Raw genomic sequence first — 19325 nt, forward strand, 5'->3', positions numbered from 1 at the left:
CGCCCCGCCGAGCTCCGCCCCGCCCGCCCCGCCGCGCTCCGCCCCGCCCGCCCCGCCGAGCTCCGCCCCGCCCGCCCCGCCGCGCTCCGCCCCGCCCGCTCCGCCGAGCTCCGCCCCGCCCGCCCCGCCGCGCTCCGCCCCGCCCGCCCCGCCGAGCTCCGCCCCGCCCGCCCCGCCGCGCTCCGCCCCGCCCGCCCCGCCGAGCTCCGCCCCGCCCGCCCCGCCCGCCCCGCCGCGCTCCGCCCCGCCGAGCTCCGCCTCGCCCGCCCCGCCGCGCTCCGCCCCGCCCGCCCCGCCGAGCTCCGCCGCGCTCCCCGCGCTGCTCTTCCCGAGCGTCCCCGGCGCTCGCACCCCCCACGGCCACCCCCGTGGGGATTCCCCGCGGCGCCGGCAGCATGTCCGCCGTGCACCGGCGCTTTGGGGACGAGTACCGGGCGGTGGGCCCGGCCCGCAGGGAGCGGCAGCGTTTCGTGGACAAGAACGGGCGCTGCAACGTGCAACACGGGAACCTGGGCGGCGAGAGCAGCCGCTACCTGTCCGACCTCTTCACCACGCTGGTGGATCTCAAGTGGCGCTGGAACCTGCTCATCTTCCTGCTGACCTACACGGTCGCCTGGCTGGTCATGGCTTCCATGTGGTGGGGCATCGCCTACCTGCGAGGTGACCTGCACCGGGCGCACGATGATGCCTACAGCCCGTGTGTGGCCAACGTCTACAACTTCCCCTCCGCCTTCCTCTTCTTCATAGAGACCGAAGCCACCATCGGCTACGGGCACCGCTACATCACCGAGCGCTGCCCCGAGGGCATCGTGCTCTTCCTCTTCCAGTCGCTGCTGGGCTCCATCGTCGACGCGTTCCTCATCGGCTGCATGTTCATCAAGATGTCGCAGCCCAAGAAGCGAGCCGAGACCCTCATGTTCAGCCGCGCCGCCGTCGTCTCGCAGCGCGACGGCAAGCTCTGCCTCATGTTCCGCGTCGGCAACCTCCGCAACAGCCACATGGTGTCTGCCCAGATCCGCTGCAAGCTCATCAAGGTGAGGTCTGGCGTGGGATGGGACACGTTCGTTGCGGTGGGTGACACAGGCAACTATGTGCGAGGTGACAGCTGGGAATAAGAAAATTGATCGTACCCATTTTGTGGTGATGCTAAATGAGGACAAAAATCAACCCTGGCCTCCTCTTCCCTTTGGGGAAACCCGGGGAGGTTTAACTTGCAGTTTCTTACCCCGTGGTCTCCCAAGCATTTCAGAGGGATTGTGCGGGTGCTTCGGTGGAAAGGCCCCTTGATTGTCACCACTATATTTATTAATCACTGACAATGGTCAGTGTAATTCAGAATGCAAGAAAACTGGGATTCAAAGGCGATCATAACAAAAATAAATCATAGGGATGCAGCCGAGCTTGGCAGACGTGGAATTCCTGAGGGTGCGTCGGGCAGGAGCAGAATGGAAGGAAAACACTATGTGTGCACATGAAGATGAAGCAACATAGTATAGCAGCTCCCAGCAGCTACGTCATGTCTAAATATCATATTTCAATGCTGTAAATGTTCTATATTCTCTATGGTAATCCTCTCTTTGGAGCAGGTCTGTGGGCAGTTTAATAATCTGCAGAAACAAGTATAACAGAGCAGGTGATGGGACGATGGTAAATGCCAAATGCTGTTTTCCTCCTGCTCTGTGCAGAACGCTTGGCTGAGCTGTTCATTTTTCTCGCTACAGAATATCATTTAAAATGGAGAATCTGCTAAGATTCAGCAAGAGGTTGGATATATATATATATATATGAGAACAAGCTGTCAGGAGTGAAAATGGAGCAGTTCATGTAGGAATCAGAAAACCAGCTAAACCATGTTTTTTGTTGCTCTCTATTAAGAGTTAGCAGAAATCCTCCTTTAAATTATTTCATTCTGTCCATCATCCAAGATGAGACGCAAGTCCAAGTGGAATAAAAGCGGTACCACAGTCGTGGTTTTACAGCACTAGTAATTCGGTGCAAAGTTATTTTGCAATAAGACACAACCCACACAACCTGGTGCTGTTCCCGCTGATAACTGTTGGTGCTCCATGCTGGTGTGCAGGCGATTGAGACTGAAAACATAAGGACATTTGGTGGACCTGCTTGCCCTGTTCATCTTCTGAATAGCTGTTTCATAGACCAGACAACGAATCAGTGACTCATATGTGATTTATTTCAAGCTATCGTTGTGCCCAACCTGCTCAGCTCCTTGAGGTGCCTCTTGAACCAGACTGTTCCAGCCTTATAGCGGCTGTTCTGGCAGCCTGTGAATTAACATCGGTGTGTGATGTGTCTTGTAAACTTACGGTGGCTGTGCCAGAGCTCACTCACATTTATCTTTAGCACGTTCTGCCTTTTTTGTGTGATTTGTGCTCTTTCTGCTGTGCTTTACAGGGGGCTGTTGACAGCTGGTCTCGCTACACTCCTGCACCCGATTAGATAGCCGGCGTTTCATTTACTTGTGTCACACTGGAAGAATGTGAAGAAATATGGCTTATCACATTTTGCACTTGCGACAGGACCCATATTTAGCAGTGAATGTAGCGTTTCAATGGAAACACTGGGGCCCTGAGGATTTACCTTTGTAAATAAAATACACCAGTCTAACTCTGAATGGCTCGTAGTGTAGTAGTCAAAATATATATATATATATATCATGGTAAAGTTTGTAGATGATGATGAGATGTAGTGGCACAATAAGAAGAGTGAAAATGGGTCATATATAGTAGCCTGACAGTATTTATTATCACTTACATCTCCATTGTGAAGACCCCAGACCTAATATATAGATAATAATGCCACGAAAGCGGCAGGTTTAAACTTCATTGCATTGAGTTCATGTTTTCCCGCACACTAAATCATCTTTTCGTCTTCAGTCCCGACAGACGCCGGAGGGAGAGTTTCTGCCGCTGGACCAGTGTGAACTGGATGTCGGGTTTGGAACCGGAGCGGACCAGCTGTTCTTGGTGTCCCCGTTAACCATCTGCCACGAAATTAATTCCAAGAGCCCCCTGTTCTGCCTCTCCCAAAGATCCCTGCGAAGCGAGCAATTCGAAATAGTTGTCATCCTTGAAGGAATTGTTGAGACCACCGGTAAGATTCAGAATAACACGCGTGCTCTGGTTTGTAGTCTTTGTTTTCAGCCCGGTGTAGAAGAACGCGGGACTTCAGAAGCTGCTGGGGCTGCAGAATCCCTGGCAGCCTGTCCTGCTTTTAACTGAACGCAAAATAACAAACCCAGCTTTGCAGCGCGAACAGAGACCGCGCAGCCACAACACCTGGTTGGCTGATTTTAAACGTGGATACAGCATTGCCCAGGGGACACTTGGCTTTGCAGCCTTGGCTTTCGAGGGTTTAATGTGTTTGTGGACCCTCTGACAATGCGGTTATTGAAGAAGCTATACATTGAGGATCCATGTGTAAGTTAAAGTGAAGACCATTCTAGATGCGTTGGCTTGCTTAGAACACATTTGAGCTGTTAGTTCAGGCATGGAAATACTGCCAATGTTCTACATTTGCACTGAGTGGAACAAATCCTGCGAGCCTCCCAGCAGTACCTGTGTCTCAGCATGGAAACAGCTGCAGTGTCTCTAACGGCTCTTATCTTGACATGCTGTTTGGAGAAGAAGTAGCCTGTCCTCGAGAAGGAAAGGGACATTACGTTTCATTTCTCTTTGGCTCCCCCATGCCTGACCTTTGCCAGAGAATTCTGTACATCTCTGCCAAGCAGCAGTTCTTGCTCCCAAGGTGACTTCCAAGAACCAGCTTTACATACGGACTATAGGATTGTTGCTAGAGAGCTGATACTGTCTTCATTTTATCTTTTGCTTTTGTCAAAAGCTCTTTGCTCGGCGTGAGTCTGAAATATATACTCCAATATTTGCATTAAAATCTAGTCAATCAGTTAGAGGCGCTCCATGAATTGTTGCGAGATTGACTAGGAAAAATCCCTCCATTTTATAATCTATACATTCGATATCTTACAGGCTACAATTGCTTTTCATCCAGCAGCTTTACCTTGTGTTTTTGTTCCACGTGCCTGTTTTCTTGCTCCCATTACGATGTCGTGCTCTTGTTTCTGTTTTGCAGGAATGACATGTCAAGCCAGGACCTCCTATACAGAAGATGAAGTTCTTTGGGGCCACAGATTCCTGCCAGTAATGTCCCTAGAAGATGGCTTTTTCCACGTCGATTATTCTCAGTTCCACGCTACGTTTGAAGTCCCAACTCCTCCTTACAGCGTTAAAGAGCAAGAAGAAAACCCGTCCCTGGCATCTCCTTTGAGCAGTCCCGTCGATACCAACAGAACCAGAAGAGAACAGGTTTGTTCGCTTGACTGCATGGATGGTACGGGAGACAAAAACAAGCTCCCTTTTAAACTTCAGAAGATCAGCTCAGGAAAGGAAGAGTTTCCAAGACGAGCCCTGCGGATGAGCTCCAGCAGCACGGAGAAGACTTGCAGTGCTGGAGATCTCCTGGAAATCCAAGAAGTCAGTCCCAGCTCTGCGGGGGACGACAGGATACAGCTGGAAGCCTTACAAGCCAGCGCCCGGCCTTTGAGTCAGTCTGCCAGCGATTTGGATTTTCAGAAGAGCCCTCCAGGTGTGTGCGCTCCAGACTTGAAATTGGAAGGTAATTTTCCTGCCAAACTTCAAAAAATGGACTCCGGTCTCCTCTCTTAAGAGCAGAAACAACAGGAGTTGTGGCTGATAAACTGCTTTAAGACCACTGACCTGCACGAGCTGACTTACAGTACAGTCATTATTTAGTTTGGCCACTTTCAAGAAGAACAATCCTTTTTGTATCATAGTTCCAGCTTAGGTAGCACAATAGGACTTAGAGGGGCAGTCAGGTTAGACTGTCGTGCCAAAGAAATCCTGCCCCAATTACGTTTATCAGCATGCTCGTTGCAAATCCACGTTGTCTTCCATAGCTGCAGATGCTGTTTCACGAAGCAAAGACCAGGTCCTTAGTTATTTTAAACACCCTCCCCGGAATGTGGTGATCTGTAGAAATGACTAAAACGATGTCAGGGCAGGTTTACACAGAGGTGTTGGTATTTTGGTGTTCAGTGTCTCTTTAAAGTGTCATGTTATTTCTGAGCGACTGCCCTTGAAGAGGGCGAAATCTTGCAGAGCTGAAACTACTGTTTGCCTTACCCATCACCAGGAATGGCAAGAACTAGACTTCTATTTTCTTAGGTTTCCTGGGGTTCCACACTTCCGAATAATGGCTCTATTATTCAGCTATTCCGCTGTCCATCGCAGTCTGCCAAAGAGGTTGGTTTGTTTGTTTTCCAGAGGGTAGTGAGCAAGCACAATCAGAATAAGCAGACACGTGAGGCAGGAGGATTCTGCGCTGTGCATCCTGCAGGATGGTCCTGAGCTATTGTCAGTTTTCCCGGCTCTGTGCTGCTCCCATAGCTGCGGAGGAGATTTCATGGCCTCCCGAGACTTTCCTGTAGACCACTCACATACATACGGACATCTATGTGTTAAAAAATGTAACTGTGCACACGTATATTCTATACACAGATGTTACAATACATGTCAGTCAGCTATTAAGCTCACCCGTGGCTGCATTTTGTTCTCAATTAATGCTGAGGTCTCTGCAGCATTGGGGATGGGTCGTCGGAGCATCATGGCATCGCTTTCCTGATTATGGAGGTGCAGGGGGGAGTTTGGCCAGACCCTGAGCTGTTCCCATCTTCTGGGAGCATTTTATCAGGGCCTTTAGTTCCCTTGGCCCGGTTTCATGTGATCGCCCTGTGCCCTGTTTAGTGTCCCCTTCCACAAACGTTACACACAGAGGGTTTTCCTCCCGCCGCTGGAGGGAAAGACGGGACCGCAATACAGAGCGACGGACACGAGAGGTTACAGATGCGCTGTCGAGATAAACTGCCCAGAACTCCAGGGAGAAATAAATGTTCGTTTGTTGCACCGGGAGATCTACTGCTGCTCCATGAACACACACTGGAAAACAAGGGGGAATTACAGGGAGATGGTCATAGGAACAATTTCTTCCCCAAAGGGCTGTGGGGCATTGGAACAGGCTGCCCAGGGCAGTGCTGGAGTCACCAGCCCTGGAGGGCTGGACAGACGGACATGAGGTTCTCAGGACGTGGGGCAGTGCCGGGGGTGACCGGCTGGACGGGATGATCTCGAGGGGCTTTTCCAGCCGGAGCGGTCCGATGGTTGAGCCGCTTTTCCAGCTGTTCGCACATCTGCGGGAGCAGCGGGACCCGGGGCCGCCCGCGCGCCCCCTGGCGGCCGCGGCGGGTCCTGCGGGTGCTGCTCACGCATGCGCAGTGGAGCCGCCGCGCTTAACCCGGGCTGGGTCCTGCGCCCCGACCCTCATCTCTCTGTCCCTTTTCCTCTCTCCGTCACTCTCTCATCCTCCCGGATCTGTTTTTCGATTCCTCCATGTCTGCCCTGCCTCCCATCACTGTATTTTTCCTCTGCCATCCTTTGCCCTGCTCCCACCCTTGTCGCTCTTTCCCTTTGTTCTGCCTCCCATCCTTTTTCCTTTATCCTCCATAGAATTATCGAATCATTTTGGTTGGAAAAGCCCCTCAAGATCATGGAGTCCAACCATTCCCCACCCCATGTCCTGAGAACCTCATGTCCGTCTGTCCAGCCCTCCAGGGCTGGTGACTCCAGCACTGCCCTGGGCAGCCTGTTCAATGCCCCACAGCCCTTTGGGGAAGAAATTGTTCCCAGATCCAACCTCACCCTCCCCTGGCGCAACTTGAGGTCGTTTCCTCTGCTCCTGGCGCTTGTTCCTGGTGAGAACAGACCAACACCCTCCATACTCCACCCTCCTGTCTCTCTCCATCCCTCTCTCCTGCTCCCCATCCCTCTCTCTCTCTGGTTCTCTGTTCTCCTGATCTCCCTGGAGTTGATTTGCTCAGCTGCAGGTTTTGCTCGTGTCTCTGTAGGAGAAAACAGCCCAGCCCGGCACAGCAAGGAGAGAGATTCTCGATGCCCTCCCCGGGCAGCTGAAATGCCGCTCTCCCTGCACAGAACGAACCAGCCTTCTTCTCTATCTGACACGGACCTGTGAAGCGGCATTTGTAGCTCTGCCAGGGGTGGGTGTTTACTCGCTCGGGTCTCAGGAGGCTCCTGGCAGCTGAGACAGGGGTGAGGAATTTCAGCCATCCCATGAACAGCAGAGGGACGTGGTGAAGAGGAGAAACCCCGCAGCTCCGCTCACGGGGCCGGTTCCAGCAGCAGCGAGTGCAGCCCCAGGGATGGGGGGAACCAACAGCTTCGACCATGGAGCTGTTTCTTAATTTGTTTTGAAACTCAGATCTTTAATTGTGCTGAGTGATCAACCTGAAGCATCATAACGAAAGGGGAACCCAATAGTTGCTCCTAAACCTCTGCTGCATCTGTCCTGCAAAATCTTTGTAGCAAATCTGCAGAGCACAAATCAGCGCAATGAGGTTCCTGCCCAGACCATGGTTAGATAACTAAAGGGAAAGCTAATCTAAAAAAACCTATTAGATCCAGTTGGTGAGGGGACCCACATGTTGGTGCCTTAACTGAATCCACACCACGTGCAGGTGAGATCCCAAACCTGTCACCGAGTTCCCTTTGCAGCTCTACCAATGACCCCAGGAAAGGCTGGATGAGCAAACGCCCTGCGCTGGATCCTCCCCCTCATAAAACAGAGAAAAATCGATTTTCCAGGAGTTTGGGGAGCTAAAACACGTTATCTCAGCAGCTCAGGCCTGGCATGAGCGGGTGGGTCCAATCCTGCTGTTTGGGAGCTGCTGCAGGGCCGGGAGTGATGGGAATGGGGGTGTCAGCAGCTCAGCCCGGTGCTCAGACCCCCCCGGCCTCTTCCTCTCCAAAACGCCGCTCCAGCCGGGTTACAGGGTCTGTTAGGAGGAGGCGGCGGCTAAAAACCGCTGGGAAATTGGCTGTTTGCCGTTATCGCACGATCCCTAGTGTGGATTCGGGGAGGCGAGGCGGTGGATGATAGGGCTGGGTGGGTGTCGCTTGCAATTATTGCTTTGTAATCTCTCTATAATATACCAAGTAATTTAGTCAAAAACAAAAAACCAAACCTAGAATGTTTTGCTAACTGCAAACTCAGAGCCTGGGTCAGACTTCGCCTGCGGTGGGAATGAAATTGCCGCTGAGCGTTGCTGCCTCCTCATCAGCCAGAACCCATCCGACACGCACCCGCCCCACCGCTCAACACCCTCACCTTAGCTCCATCCTCATTCCACATCGTCCTTCGGCTCCTGGAGCGGCGGGGGGGACACCGGGACAAATGACAAATGAGCCCGCGGGCAGCGAGAGGAGTTTCTGAAAAGAGAAGCGGAATCCGCTTTGAATGAAGAGGATTTTAGCACCTAGGGCTGAGCCAATAAACCTCGGCTGTCCCCATCCAAACGGCACTTGTTTGCGCATTCTCTGGGAGCTGCTTAAAGCAGGAGAGACGCAGAGACCGGCCAGCAGCAAGAATGGTGGGGGGAGAACCCCAAAACCCCCTTTCCCATTGAGCAGCTCCCTCTAGCAGAGCCGGGACGGGGCACGCAGCCCAGGGGACACACTGTGTCCCTGTCACCACCTCGCGTGACAGGGACCGGGACGCTGCTCCCAGAAGATGCTCCGTGCTGCCCGAGGCACCGGCTCTCTCCACCCGGCCCCGGCGGCCCCGGCCTGGCAGCGGGTCCCCAGGTGAAGGATTCGCTTTCTCCAGCTCTGGCCCTGCGGTCCCCACCCGGCGGGACCATGGGGAGACCCGTCACGGCCGTGCTGCTCTGCTGCTGCCTCTGGAGCTCCGCGTGGGCTCTGGTAAGTCTGAGCGGCTCCATAGGCTCCCCCAGTCCCTCTCCTGGCTCTAAACAGTGTTAATTGCGTCCCCCGGCTGCACATCGCGCTCCGTGGAGCTGCCGGGCGGGAGCTGGGTGGAAGCGGGGAGCATCTCACTCCTGCTAAAAGCACAGATACGCTGCGCCGCGGTGGATTTTGCATTCCCTGGGTGCGCCCGGTGCGCGGGTCGCTGCCTCAGAGGTGTCAGGGGCACAGAAGCCCGACACGCGGCTGAGTTTTAGCACAGACACATGATGGGAGCGGCTGAGGGACCTGGGGGGTTCAGCTGCAGAACAGGAGCTGAGGGGAGACCTTCTGATCTCTGAACTGCCTGAAAGGAGCTTGGAGCCAGGGGGGTCGGGCTCTGCTCCCCAGGAACAAGCGCCAGGAGCAGAGGAAACGGCCTCAAGTTGCGCCAGGGGAGGTTGAGGTTGGATTTAGGAACAATTTCTTCCCCAAAGGGCTGTGGGGCATTGAACAGGCTGCCCAGGGCAGTGCTGGAGTCACCAGCCCTGGAGGGCTGGACAGACAGACATGAGGTTCTGAGGACATGGGGCAGCGCCAGGGGTGGGTTATGGTTGGACTTGATCTTAAAGGGTTTTTCCAACCAAAATGATTCTATTATCTACCCAGAGCTGCACAAACCTGACCTGCCCGGGGAGAGCTGGGGGGTCCAGCCATGCTGTGGCTGCTCCAGCAGCTTTTCCTCCAGCACATCCATGTTCCATCGTCTCCTCTCCCCCGCCCGTCTCTTCCTTGTCTTGGCAGGTTGACCCCGATGACGTCCTCACAAAAGAAGAACAGATCTATCTCCTGGTGGAAGCCAAGGAGAAATGTCACAGAGACATCAAAGCCCAGCTGGAGAAGATCAAAGGTAGCGTCCCTCCCCTGCGCACGGTCAGCGGGTCCCGGTAGAGCTGGGAAACACTGTCCCCTCACATGGGAGCGGGATGGGGACAGGGACACGTGGCTCCCCAGGGTCTGTGGAGCTGCTGGTGCTGTGGCTGCTCTGGGCACAATTAGTGCTGATTAAATGATCACACTGATTAGCCAGTGCTGGCTGCACCATTTCCAGTTTGCCCATTGCAAATGAGAGCTGTGCAGGGGCCTTGGCCCCCCAGGAGGAGGTGGGATGATTGGGATGGGATGGGATGATGTGGGATGGGATGGGATGGGATGGGACGTGTCCACCTCCCCAGCCCCCTGCTCTGCCATCAGGGCTGATCATGTGGCAGCAATTTTTCCCCACCCTGGTCCAGCTTGGTGAACCTGAAGGTCACAACGTGACTCTGTTTGGAGCCCAAGCAAGATGTGTCTCTGCTCTTTGGCCAGACACCAGCTGCCTTCCCGAGTGGGACGGGATTATCTGCTGGCCGAAGGGCTCCCCCAGCCAGGAGGTGTCTGTTCCCTGCCCCGACTACATCTACGACTTCAACCATCGAGGTGAGCGCTGGGTGACAATGCTCCACCAAGGGGGGATGTATCTGGGCTTCCTGCGGCTCCTGCTGCCGTCACTGCGCCCGTTGCTGTCCCCAGGTCACGCCTACAGGTACTGCAGCGCCTCGGGGACATGGGCCATGGCTCTCAGCATCAACAAGACCTGGGCTAATTACACCGAGTGCGCTCTGCTCTTCTCCTCCGAGAGCCGGAGCCGCGAGAAGGTGACATTGCTGGGCAAAGGGGTTGGGCCGGGGAAGCACTCGGGACAGCCCGGGGGAATTGCTGGGAGCGCAGGGCTCTTGCTCTCTGCTCCCAAAAAGCCCAGGGCTGCAGTGCTGAGCACAGCCCTTCTCTTCCAGGAGGTGTTCGACCGCCTGCACCTCATGTACACCACCGGCTACTCCATCTCCCTGGCCTCCCTCATCGTCGCCGTCTGCATCCTCTCGTACTTCAAGTAAGGAGGAGCTGAACCCCCGTCCCCACGTGAGGGGAGAACCGTCCTCACCCCACTGCCCATGCACACAACACCCCGAGGGGGAAACAGCCCTGCAGGGAACAGGAACCGGCCCCAAACCCCAGCACAAACATCAGAGCACTTCCAAAGCCCCCAAACACACCTGTTTCTTTGATTCCTTCATATGACCAGCTCCTCACCTGCTCCATCCTGCTCTTGAGGGGCTTCACACCCCAACTTGCCCCCAGATCTGGCTTCTGTGGCCATGGGAGGGCTGACACCTCGGAGCTCACCTTCTCTGGGACCCCCCACTGCCTGAGCCCACGTGCGAGGAGTTTGTTGGGCAGCCGAGACGGGGCTCGTGTCACGTCCCTTCTCCGTAGGCGCCTGCACTGCACACGCAACTACATCCACATCCACCTCTTCGCCTCCTTCATCTGCCGGGCCGTGAGCATCTTCGTGAAGGACGTGGTGCTCTACTCGGGCACTCTGGCCAGCGAGACGGACAGGATGCGGGAGGACGACTTCAAGGCAGAAATGGGTCCCTCGCCAGGACAACGGAGCCACCTGGCAAGTGGTGCATTGAGACTGGAGGCAGGATCGCAGGAAAAAAGGGATTTAGGAGCCCTGGTGCATGGGGAATGCGCTTTGGACCCTCCCAGATTGGGGCTGCGCTGCTCAGGGGTGACGGGGAGGGATGAACCTACAGCTTCTCCCCATCCTGGTGCCGCCATAGAGATGAGATCTACACGGACACGGGTCTTGCAGGCTGTCTGAGCTCAGAGCGCGCTGACGAGGGACACACCTCTCCTGGGGAAAGACCCGGAGCATCTGCTCTACCTCCGATGCTGGTGGAGCTCTGGTGGCCTGGAGCTGCTCCCTGCGAGAGGAGGGACATGAACCACGCACGGGGCACAGCCTGGGCGTTGCTGGCCAGAGAGCCAAAGCCACCAGGTTTTACCCACAGGGGCAGCCTGAGATGGGCACCTCTCTGTCTCCGCACCCACAGGTTGGCTGCAAGGTTGTGGTGACTCTCTTCCTCTATTTTCTGGCCACCAACCACTACTGGATCCTGGTGGAAGGTCTCTACCTGCACAGCCTGATCTTCATGGCCTTCCTCTCCAATGAAAACTACCTATGGGTCCTCATCATCATCGGCTGGGGTAAGCAGGGACCCCAACCCAGCGCTGTGGCCACTGAGACCGTGGCTGAGCAGCACTGAGCGCACAGATAAGGGCAGAGGACACAGGTCGGTTGGGGTTGCGAACGTGATGCTCCATCGCGCTCCTCACTCTGGTTCCTGCCCCCCCAGGTCTCCCCGCGGTGTTTGTGTCGGTCTGGGCCAGCGTCAGGGCCTCCCTGGCAGATACGCAGTACGTGGGTCCAACTTCTCCAACCGTCCTTTGCGGGGGGAAAACATCTGTGGGCACCAGAACTTTGGAAAATGAAAGTTTTCCTAGAAGAACAAGAGGACTGAACACACACGCAAGGCTGGTTCATAAAACTGTCAGCAATCCAGACCAATAGTGGTTTTGTTTGCGTTTGGGAGGAAGCTGGGTGCAGGTTTACACCATAAATTGGTCAATCAACAGTGCAAAGGTGAATACTATAGGGCATGCTCTAAAGCGTTTTAAAAGGCCACCAAACATACAGCAGGAGTTTCAGATCAGCTGGCCAAGGAACCCTCAGGAACGTTGATGTCAGTTTAAAACTGGTGTGTAGCACCGTGGTGGTTACGAATGCTGCTGTTGGGTCAGGATCTGCACGCGTGGGAGGACGGGGACGGTGGCTGGGGACACGGGGAGCCAGCAGCCGCTGCTTTTCCTTACCAGGGATTTCAGGTTTCTCCAAGGTGTTTCTTTGCTCATCTCTTCAGGTGCTGGGACCTCAGTGCAGGGAACATGAAGTGGATTTATCAGGTCCCCATCTTGGCCGCCATCGTGGTAAGAATCCCATGGCTGAGCCTCCTAATCCTTTTTGGGGAAAGGGGATTGAGAGACCCAGAGCGTTCACTTGTGGTCACTGGTGCTGTGTCCCAGCCACCCCAGCACCCGGAGGGCCCGTGTGATGCAGAGGGATCCAGGACACTGGACCACAGCATCACCTGCGTGTCCCTGTGTGGGGCTCACCCAGAACGGCCCGTCCCCATCCCGGGGGCTGCTCGGGCAGACCCGGAGTTACTGCGGGCAACAAATCCATCTGTCGGCAGGTGAACTTCTTCCTCTTCCTCAACATCGTGCGGGTGTTGGCTTCCAAGCTCTGGGAGACGCACACGGGGAAGCTCGACCCGCGGCAGCAGTACAGGCGAGTGTCCCGGCTCTGCTCTGGCTCATTTTCTGTCCGTTGAGCTGATTTGGGTCCCCAGAGGGTTGTGAATGAAGAGCAGAGGCACAGGAACGGCTGCAGGAGCGAGGGGAGGTGGTGAGACGATGGCAACCAGCACTTCTGGCAGCTCGGTTTGTGTGGAACAACAGGTTCAGAAGTTCAAGCTCTGAACCCTTCTGCTCAATGGGATGCGATAGTTACACACAAACAAGCCAAAGTGGTTGCCCTTTCTGTTAGGATGCTTGCCCGCATCTGCAAGGGGGCTGCCGGCTGGCTGGCCGGTCCCCGCTAACGGCTCGGAGTGTTTCTCCTCTCAGGAAGCTGCTGAAGTCCACGCTGGTGCTGATGCCGCTTTTCGGAGTCCACTACGTGGTGTTCATGGCCATGCCCTACACCGAGGTCTCCGGGGTCCTGTGGCAGATCCAGATGCACTACGAGATGCTCTTTAACTCCTCTCAGGTGCGTCGACACGGGGCTGCTGTTCCAAACACCGAGCACGCGGACAGGACCGCGGCTCAGGACTCAAACTGCCCCTCTCTCTCTCGGCAGGGTTTCTTTGTGGCTTTTATCTACTGCTTTTGCAATGGGGAGGTAAGTGAGAAGCGTGAGCAGCTGAGCTCCCTGATCCAGCCCCTTTAGGGTCTGGGAATGGTTTTAAACTAAAGGAGGGAGATTGAGGCTGGACATGAGGCAGGAATTGTTGCCCTGAGGGTGGTGAGAGCCTGGCCCAGGTACCCAGAAAGGTGGTGGATGAACCATCCCTGAGACACCCCAGGCCAGGCTGGACGGGGCTCTGAGCACCCTGAGCTGGTGACGATGTCCCTGCTCATGGCAGGCTGGGAACTGGGGGAGCTGGGAAGGTCCTTCAACCCAAACTATTCTGTGATTCCATGATTATATGAGAAAAGCTAACTCAGAGCCCTCAGGCTGGGATAGCCAGAGCGAAAATTCAGATCCATCCCTCTCAGTAGGAGTCAGAAGGGAAATAAAAGCACTAAGAGCAGAAAGCACGGGGAGCAATGCCTGTTGTGCTGGCTCTGGACACCAGCAGCCGTCTTGGGTCTCTCGCTCAGGTGCAGGCGGAGATCAAGAAAGCCCGTTTTCGGAGGAGCCTGGCGCTGGACTTCAAGCAGAAGGCCCGTGCCACCAGCGCGGCGGGGAGCTGCTGCTACGGGGGGCTGGCGTCCCACGGCACCACGAGCTTCAGCGTGAGCCTGGCGGGGCGAGGGGCAGCGAACCCGCCGCCGCGGGGGCTGCTGCTCCCGGCCCGTGCCAGCCTGCCGGGCTCCTTCGCCTTGGAGAACGTTTTGCCCTGTCCGGACCAGGAGATGAGGCAGAAAGGCTGTGGGGAAAACACAGTGGACTTAACGGACCTGACTCAGCGTCACCCCAACCTCAACAAAGAGCTGGAGACGATGCTGTGAGGGGTGTGTTGCCCATCTGGACATCCAGCTGTGCCCGGGAAGATGCTGATCGTCACGCTTCAGGCTCCTTTTTCTCTTGCATGGAGAGCTGGGGTAGCGGGGAGCAGCTGCAACAACACAGTTCCCTTTCCCTCACACCTGTGTGCAAAGGGACTGCGTGTTCTCACTCCTACCTTCCTGGCCTAAAAATGAGCAGCCGTTTCGAAACCTCATTTCCTTCTGCAACTGATTGATGTGATGTCTGTGTATGCAAAGTCTTGAATCATCACCATAAAACAATCCTCCAGGCTCAGTCTTACCTCAACAGTCTGGAAAGTGAGTTCAGCTCCAGGACGTATAAAGCTGATTTACTGAGCCCACAGTCCTAGTGTCTGACTTCCCTATTTAGCACCAGTTCCTGTGTTGTACAGCCCGGGGCAGGCAGAGTGAAGAATATAGGATCATTTTGGTTGGAAAAGACCTTTAAGGTCAAGTCCAACCATTCCCCAGCCCAGCACTGCCCCATGTCCTGAGAACCTCATGTCCGTCTGTCCAGCCCTCCAGGGCTGGTGACTCCAGCACTGCCCTGGGCAGCCTGTTCCAATGCCCCACAGCCCTTTGGGGAAGAAATTGTTCCCAGATCCAACCTCAATCTCCCCTGGCGCAACTTGAGGCCGTTTCCTCTCATCCTAAGATTGCCTGCAGAGCAGTTCTGCCTCTCACCCTGCCCGTGCTTCCATCCGCGTGCAGCTCGCGGAAACACAGTTGTCCATAAATACACAGACCACTGCATGCAAAAGCCTTGGCACTGTGATCATCTTGCAGGCTAAAAAGTGAATAAAGAGACAGTCTGTACGGCCCGTTTCCATCCTCAAACTCCTGCAATGCCCAGACAATCCAGCCAGACCGCAGGGGAGGGGAGAATCACATCGTGATTGGGAGAGCGGGTACATACACCAGTTAAAATTAAACAGCTTGTTGGTTGTCGCACTAAGTTTTTTCATACCTGCTCTAATGAGGCGCAGTCACGGGACTGTGGCAGTAATTTCTGAGGAAGTATTTTTATGATCAAGACAGTGTCAGCGAACACGTAAGTAATTCTGTGCATTCACAGATCTTGCGGTGAAAAGCTAAAATACAAAGGGAGTCACAAGGATTAGAAAGCACAGACCTGTGAAGCAGCATTTGTAGCTCTGCCAGGGGTGGGTGTTTACTCGCTCGGGTCTCAGGAGGCTCCTGGCAGCTGAGACAGGGGTGAGGAATTTCAGCCATCCCATGAACAGCAGAGGGACGTGGTGAAGAGGAGAAACCCCGCAGCTCCGCTCACAGGGCCGGTTCCAGCAGCAGCGAGTGCAGCTCCAGGGATGGGGGGAACCAACAGCTTCGACCACGGAGCTGTTTCTTAATTTGTTTTGAAACTCAGATCTTTAATTGTGCTGAGTGATCAACCTGAAGCATCATAACGAAAGGGGAACCCAACAGTTGCTCCTAAACTTCTGCTGCATCTGTCCTGCAAAATCTTTGTAGCAAATCCGCAGAGCACAATTAGCACATTGAGGTTCCTGCCCAGACCATGGTTAGATAACTAAAGGGACAGCTAATCTAAAAAAACCTATTAGATCCAGTTGGTGAGGGGACCCAAATGTTGGTGCCTTAACTGAATCCACACCACGTGCAGGTCAGATCCCAAACCTGTCACCGAGTTCCCTTTGCAGCTCTACCAATGACCCCAGGAAAGGCTGGATGAGCAAACGCCCTGCGCTGGATCCTTCCCACTTGTAAAATCTATTCCCCAGGAGGTATCGAAGCTCAAATAAGGTTTGCAAAGCAGCGTGGGGTGAAAGATACTGCGGAAAAACACATGAAGTTTTCTACAACTACAATCCACGACTTCTGGTGAAAGAAAGGGACACAGTGGAATCTCCAGGCAGCCAAATCTCCATCAAATGCAACAACAACCCAAGGAAGAATTGGAGAATAAAAAGCACGTGCTAAATATTTTTGTCCCAGTAATAAAACATTTACTAGAGCAAGCAGAAAGTAAATGCACAGCTGATAAAGAAAACATCACAATCTCACAAAAACCTGACAGTTTCTGATCCTTCTTTCAGTAGAAACAAGACAGAGGTGGGTGCTGACATGTTTCAACAAGAGAGTTCTTCCTTCCTTGGTGGCGCAAAAGAAACAAGTTAAAAAACAGATAATACACACGAGTTAAAAATGGTCAAGCAAGATTTTACAGTTTTCAGTACATGTGTCCAATATGGGGCCATATTCGAGCTGTTCCACTTCATCAATCACTTTTCAAGTTCTCCCTAAAGGCTTCTGAGCAGCAGGTCCCTGAATTTCTAAAGGAAGCCTCTTAGCTGCGCTTCATGGGGTCACCAGCCTCTTGACTTTTGTGGCGTATCTACATTTTTTCCTTTTTGTTCTGAATTGGAAGCAAGCACTCAGCCCTCTCCTAACACAGGGGGCATAGGCACAGCAGAGCGAAGTTTGCTATGCAGGCTGCCACCAAAATGCAGGTTGTTTGTTAGGAAAGAAGAGGTTCTTTGAAAGAAAAAAATACCTGGGCAATGGGCCTGGGATTGATGTACTGAGCACAAACCAGGCGGGGAGCCCATCCTCCTCCCCGTGAATCTGTGGTCAGCTGGGCTGCACAAGGACCCCTTCAACAGCTCCAGGAAAGAATTTTTAAAAAGGAAATAAAAGAAAAACCAACTTGCTTCATCCCACCTTCAGCAACACAAACTGACACATTCTGACTCGATGGGAGAGATGTTGGGGGCAACCTGGAGACCGAATTATTTAGGGGTAAGAGAATACGTGAAGAGATTGGGGAAGAACTCACCATACCGAACCAATTGCTGAAAGATTAATGTTTAACAGGTGGGTCCTGAGCATCTCTAGATGGGCTGTTTTTTTTAAATGTGAACACTGGTTAAGAAAAGACTACTTTATACTTCTATGGACAACAGTTGCTTAACATTCCAAAGGACATGAAACAGCTTCTTCCTCGTCAAGAAGATCTGTTTACATCTGGCAGAGAGTCACTTGAGCACTGAATGTTTAAAAGCAGAACCCAGGGAGCTTTATCAAAGTGATTTCTCTTGGACTAAGCACTGTGTGTACACGTCATCAGAGCGAACCTGTCCGCAGATGTACCGGCCCACGCTTGCACGGGGAGTTTCCACTGTTTCCTTCTCCTCCCCCAGCTGCTCAACAAACAGTTACCAAAAACCCCAAGAAATCCTCTGGAAACAAAAGACAACACTACCCGCAGAGATTCCAGGCTGTGAAACACCCGCTTTTAACTGTCCCACCGGCTCTTCTTACGTTTTGGGGGCTCTGGGACAGCAAAACCATCTGTCTTGTTGTCTCGGCTGTTGGCATCCTTCCTGTTCTCCCCATTCCTGTTCTCGTTGTTCCTGCCCTCATTGCTGTTCCTGCTGTCACCGTTATTGCGATTGCCACCGCCCATATCAGCGAAGTGCCGGCTTTCAGCGTGGCGATGGTTGTCGCCGTGTCGGCCCTCTCCATGGCGATAAGCGTCACTGTGGCGACCGCCTCCTTCTCCGTGGCGCTGCACATCGTGGCGCTGCACATCGTGGCGCTGCACATCGTTGTAGCGACCGCCTCCCTCTCCACGACCGCCTCCCTCTCCACGGCGCGGGATTTCGTTGTGGCGACTGTTCCGGTTGTCGTTGTATCGTTCTCTGACAATGCCGCCACCACCGCCACCAGCAGCTGCCATGCCGGTGCCGCCGCAGCCGATGCCTTCTCGATTGTTGGCGCTGGAGTTCGCGTTGTTGAAGCCCTGCGCTCCAACGCTCGGGAAGGAGGGAACGCTGCTCAAATTCCCCGTGCTGGTGAAGCCCGGAACACCCTTTGCCGCGGCGGTGGCCGCAATCGGGCTGTCAGGATTTGCAGCGTTTTGCTGTGCTGAACTTGTCGGTACCGAGTTCAAGCTGCCAGCGCTGGTCCAGCCGCTGGCACCAGCAGCGGAGCTCCCAGTCTTTTGGTTATTTAAGCTTGCAGCAACGAAGTGGCTCTTATACTGGGACTGCCGGCAAGAGACAAAGAAAAGAGAGCACGTTTGCATCTGCGCTGCACCACACGACACACGATCATCGTGCACAGACAACCTGCCTTAAATTCTGGGAAGCCCCTAGGAAAACGAGTTCCTGTAAAAAGTCACTCCTGGAGTGATCACATTCCTGCCGTGCCTACCAACACAGAATTAGTAACAGATATTTGCTACCAGCTCACAGAAAGGAGGGTGCTCTTATACCATAAGGTTGATTTTTACACTGAAGAGAAAGGATTTCTCCATTCCCCATTTCTTTTGATTGCAATTACACAATTGCTGCTGAGCAGCCTAAGCAGGATCAAGCCCAGGAGCAGAAGCGAGAAGGGAGGGTGAGTAAAAGGGGCAGCAGAAAACAAAACAAGCTTGGCAAATCAACTTTTCCAGGTTATGTCCTTTCCTCTTGAGCCAGACCTTGGAGTACGAGTGATCAAACCAACCTGGAAAGCTGCTTTCATTGCCGTTAGCCTGTCTCCCATTGCCCCAGTAGATGGTTTGTAGGCCTCGTAGTTACTCATCACACTATTGTTGTTTCCACGGTCCTGAGGAAAAAAAGACAACTGGAGAGATTTATCCAACACAGAGACTCCTGATCCAACCGGTCTCTGAATCTACCTTGACCCTGCGCTCAGGAAACACACCCACTAAGGATGAGGAACCTCTCTGAAAACCTTCCCTCGTTTTGGAAACAATCTCCAAACCTCCTGGATCCCCGTGACCCTAAAGGAGCGCTTGACACAGGGATCACAGCAGGGACAGTTTCACTTCAGATA

General features: G+C 54.0%; 3 protein-coding genes across 9 annotated transcripts in view; 2 read left to right on the forward strand and 1 right to left on the reverse strand.

Annotated features, from left to right (window-relative positions):
- Positions 1-395: 395 nt before the first annotated feature.
- Positions 396-5984, forward strand: LOC308050034 (G protein-activated inward rectifier potassium channel 1-like; the record flags this gene model as incomplete). The annotated part of the gene is made up of 3 exons (XM_080359957.1): positions 396-1034; positions 2895-3111; positions 4108-5984. 3 exons carry the CDS (start codon positions 396-398, stop codon positions 4698-4700), a joined length of 1449 nt encoding a protein of 482 aa, XP_080216083.1. The 3' UTR covers positions 4701-5984.
- A 2778-nt stretch (positions 5985-8762) lies between these two features.
- LOC308049888 (parathyroid hormone/parathyroid hormone-related peptide receptor-like) lies at positions 8763-13796 on the forward strand (the record flags this gene model as incomplete). The annotated part of the gene is made up of 9 exons (XM_080359758.1): positions 8763-8825; positions 9477-9717; positions 9999-10737; positions 11121-11307; positions 11558-11900; positions 12050-12110; positions 12614-12680; positions 12947-13045; positions 13384-13796. 9 exons carry the CDS (start codon positions 8763-8765, stop codon positions 13699-13701), a joined length of 2118 nt encoding a protein of 705 aa, XP_080215884.1. The 3' UTR covers positions 13702-13796.
- Positions 13797-16469: 2673 nt separating this feature from the next.
- The window catches only part of DDX42 (DEAD-box helicase 42), a 30247-nt gene continuing 27391 nt past the window's right edge, over positions 16470-19325 (reverse strand). For all 7 annotated transcript variants that reach the window (XM_080359573.1, XM_080359572.1, XM_080359574.1 and 4 more), the window contains 2 exons: positions 18993-19094; positions 16470-18528 (listed from right to left, as the gene is read on the reverse strand). In XM_080359573.1, the coding sequence (XP_080215699.1) occupies positions 17776-18528; positions 18993-19094 (855 nt within the window). In that variant the 3' untranslated portion in view covers positions 16470-17775. The remainder of the gene's footprint in view (positions 18529-18992; positions 19095-19325) is intronic.

Source organism: Nesoenas mayeri, assembly GCF_963082525.1.
Source record: "Nesoenas mayeri genome assembly, chromosome: 26".
NCBI classification, from domain to species: domain Eukaryota; kingdom Metazoa; phylum Chordata; class Aves; order Columbiformes; family Columbidae; genus Nesoenas; species Nesoenas mayeri.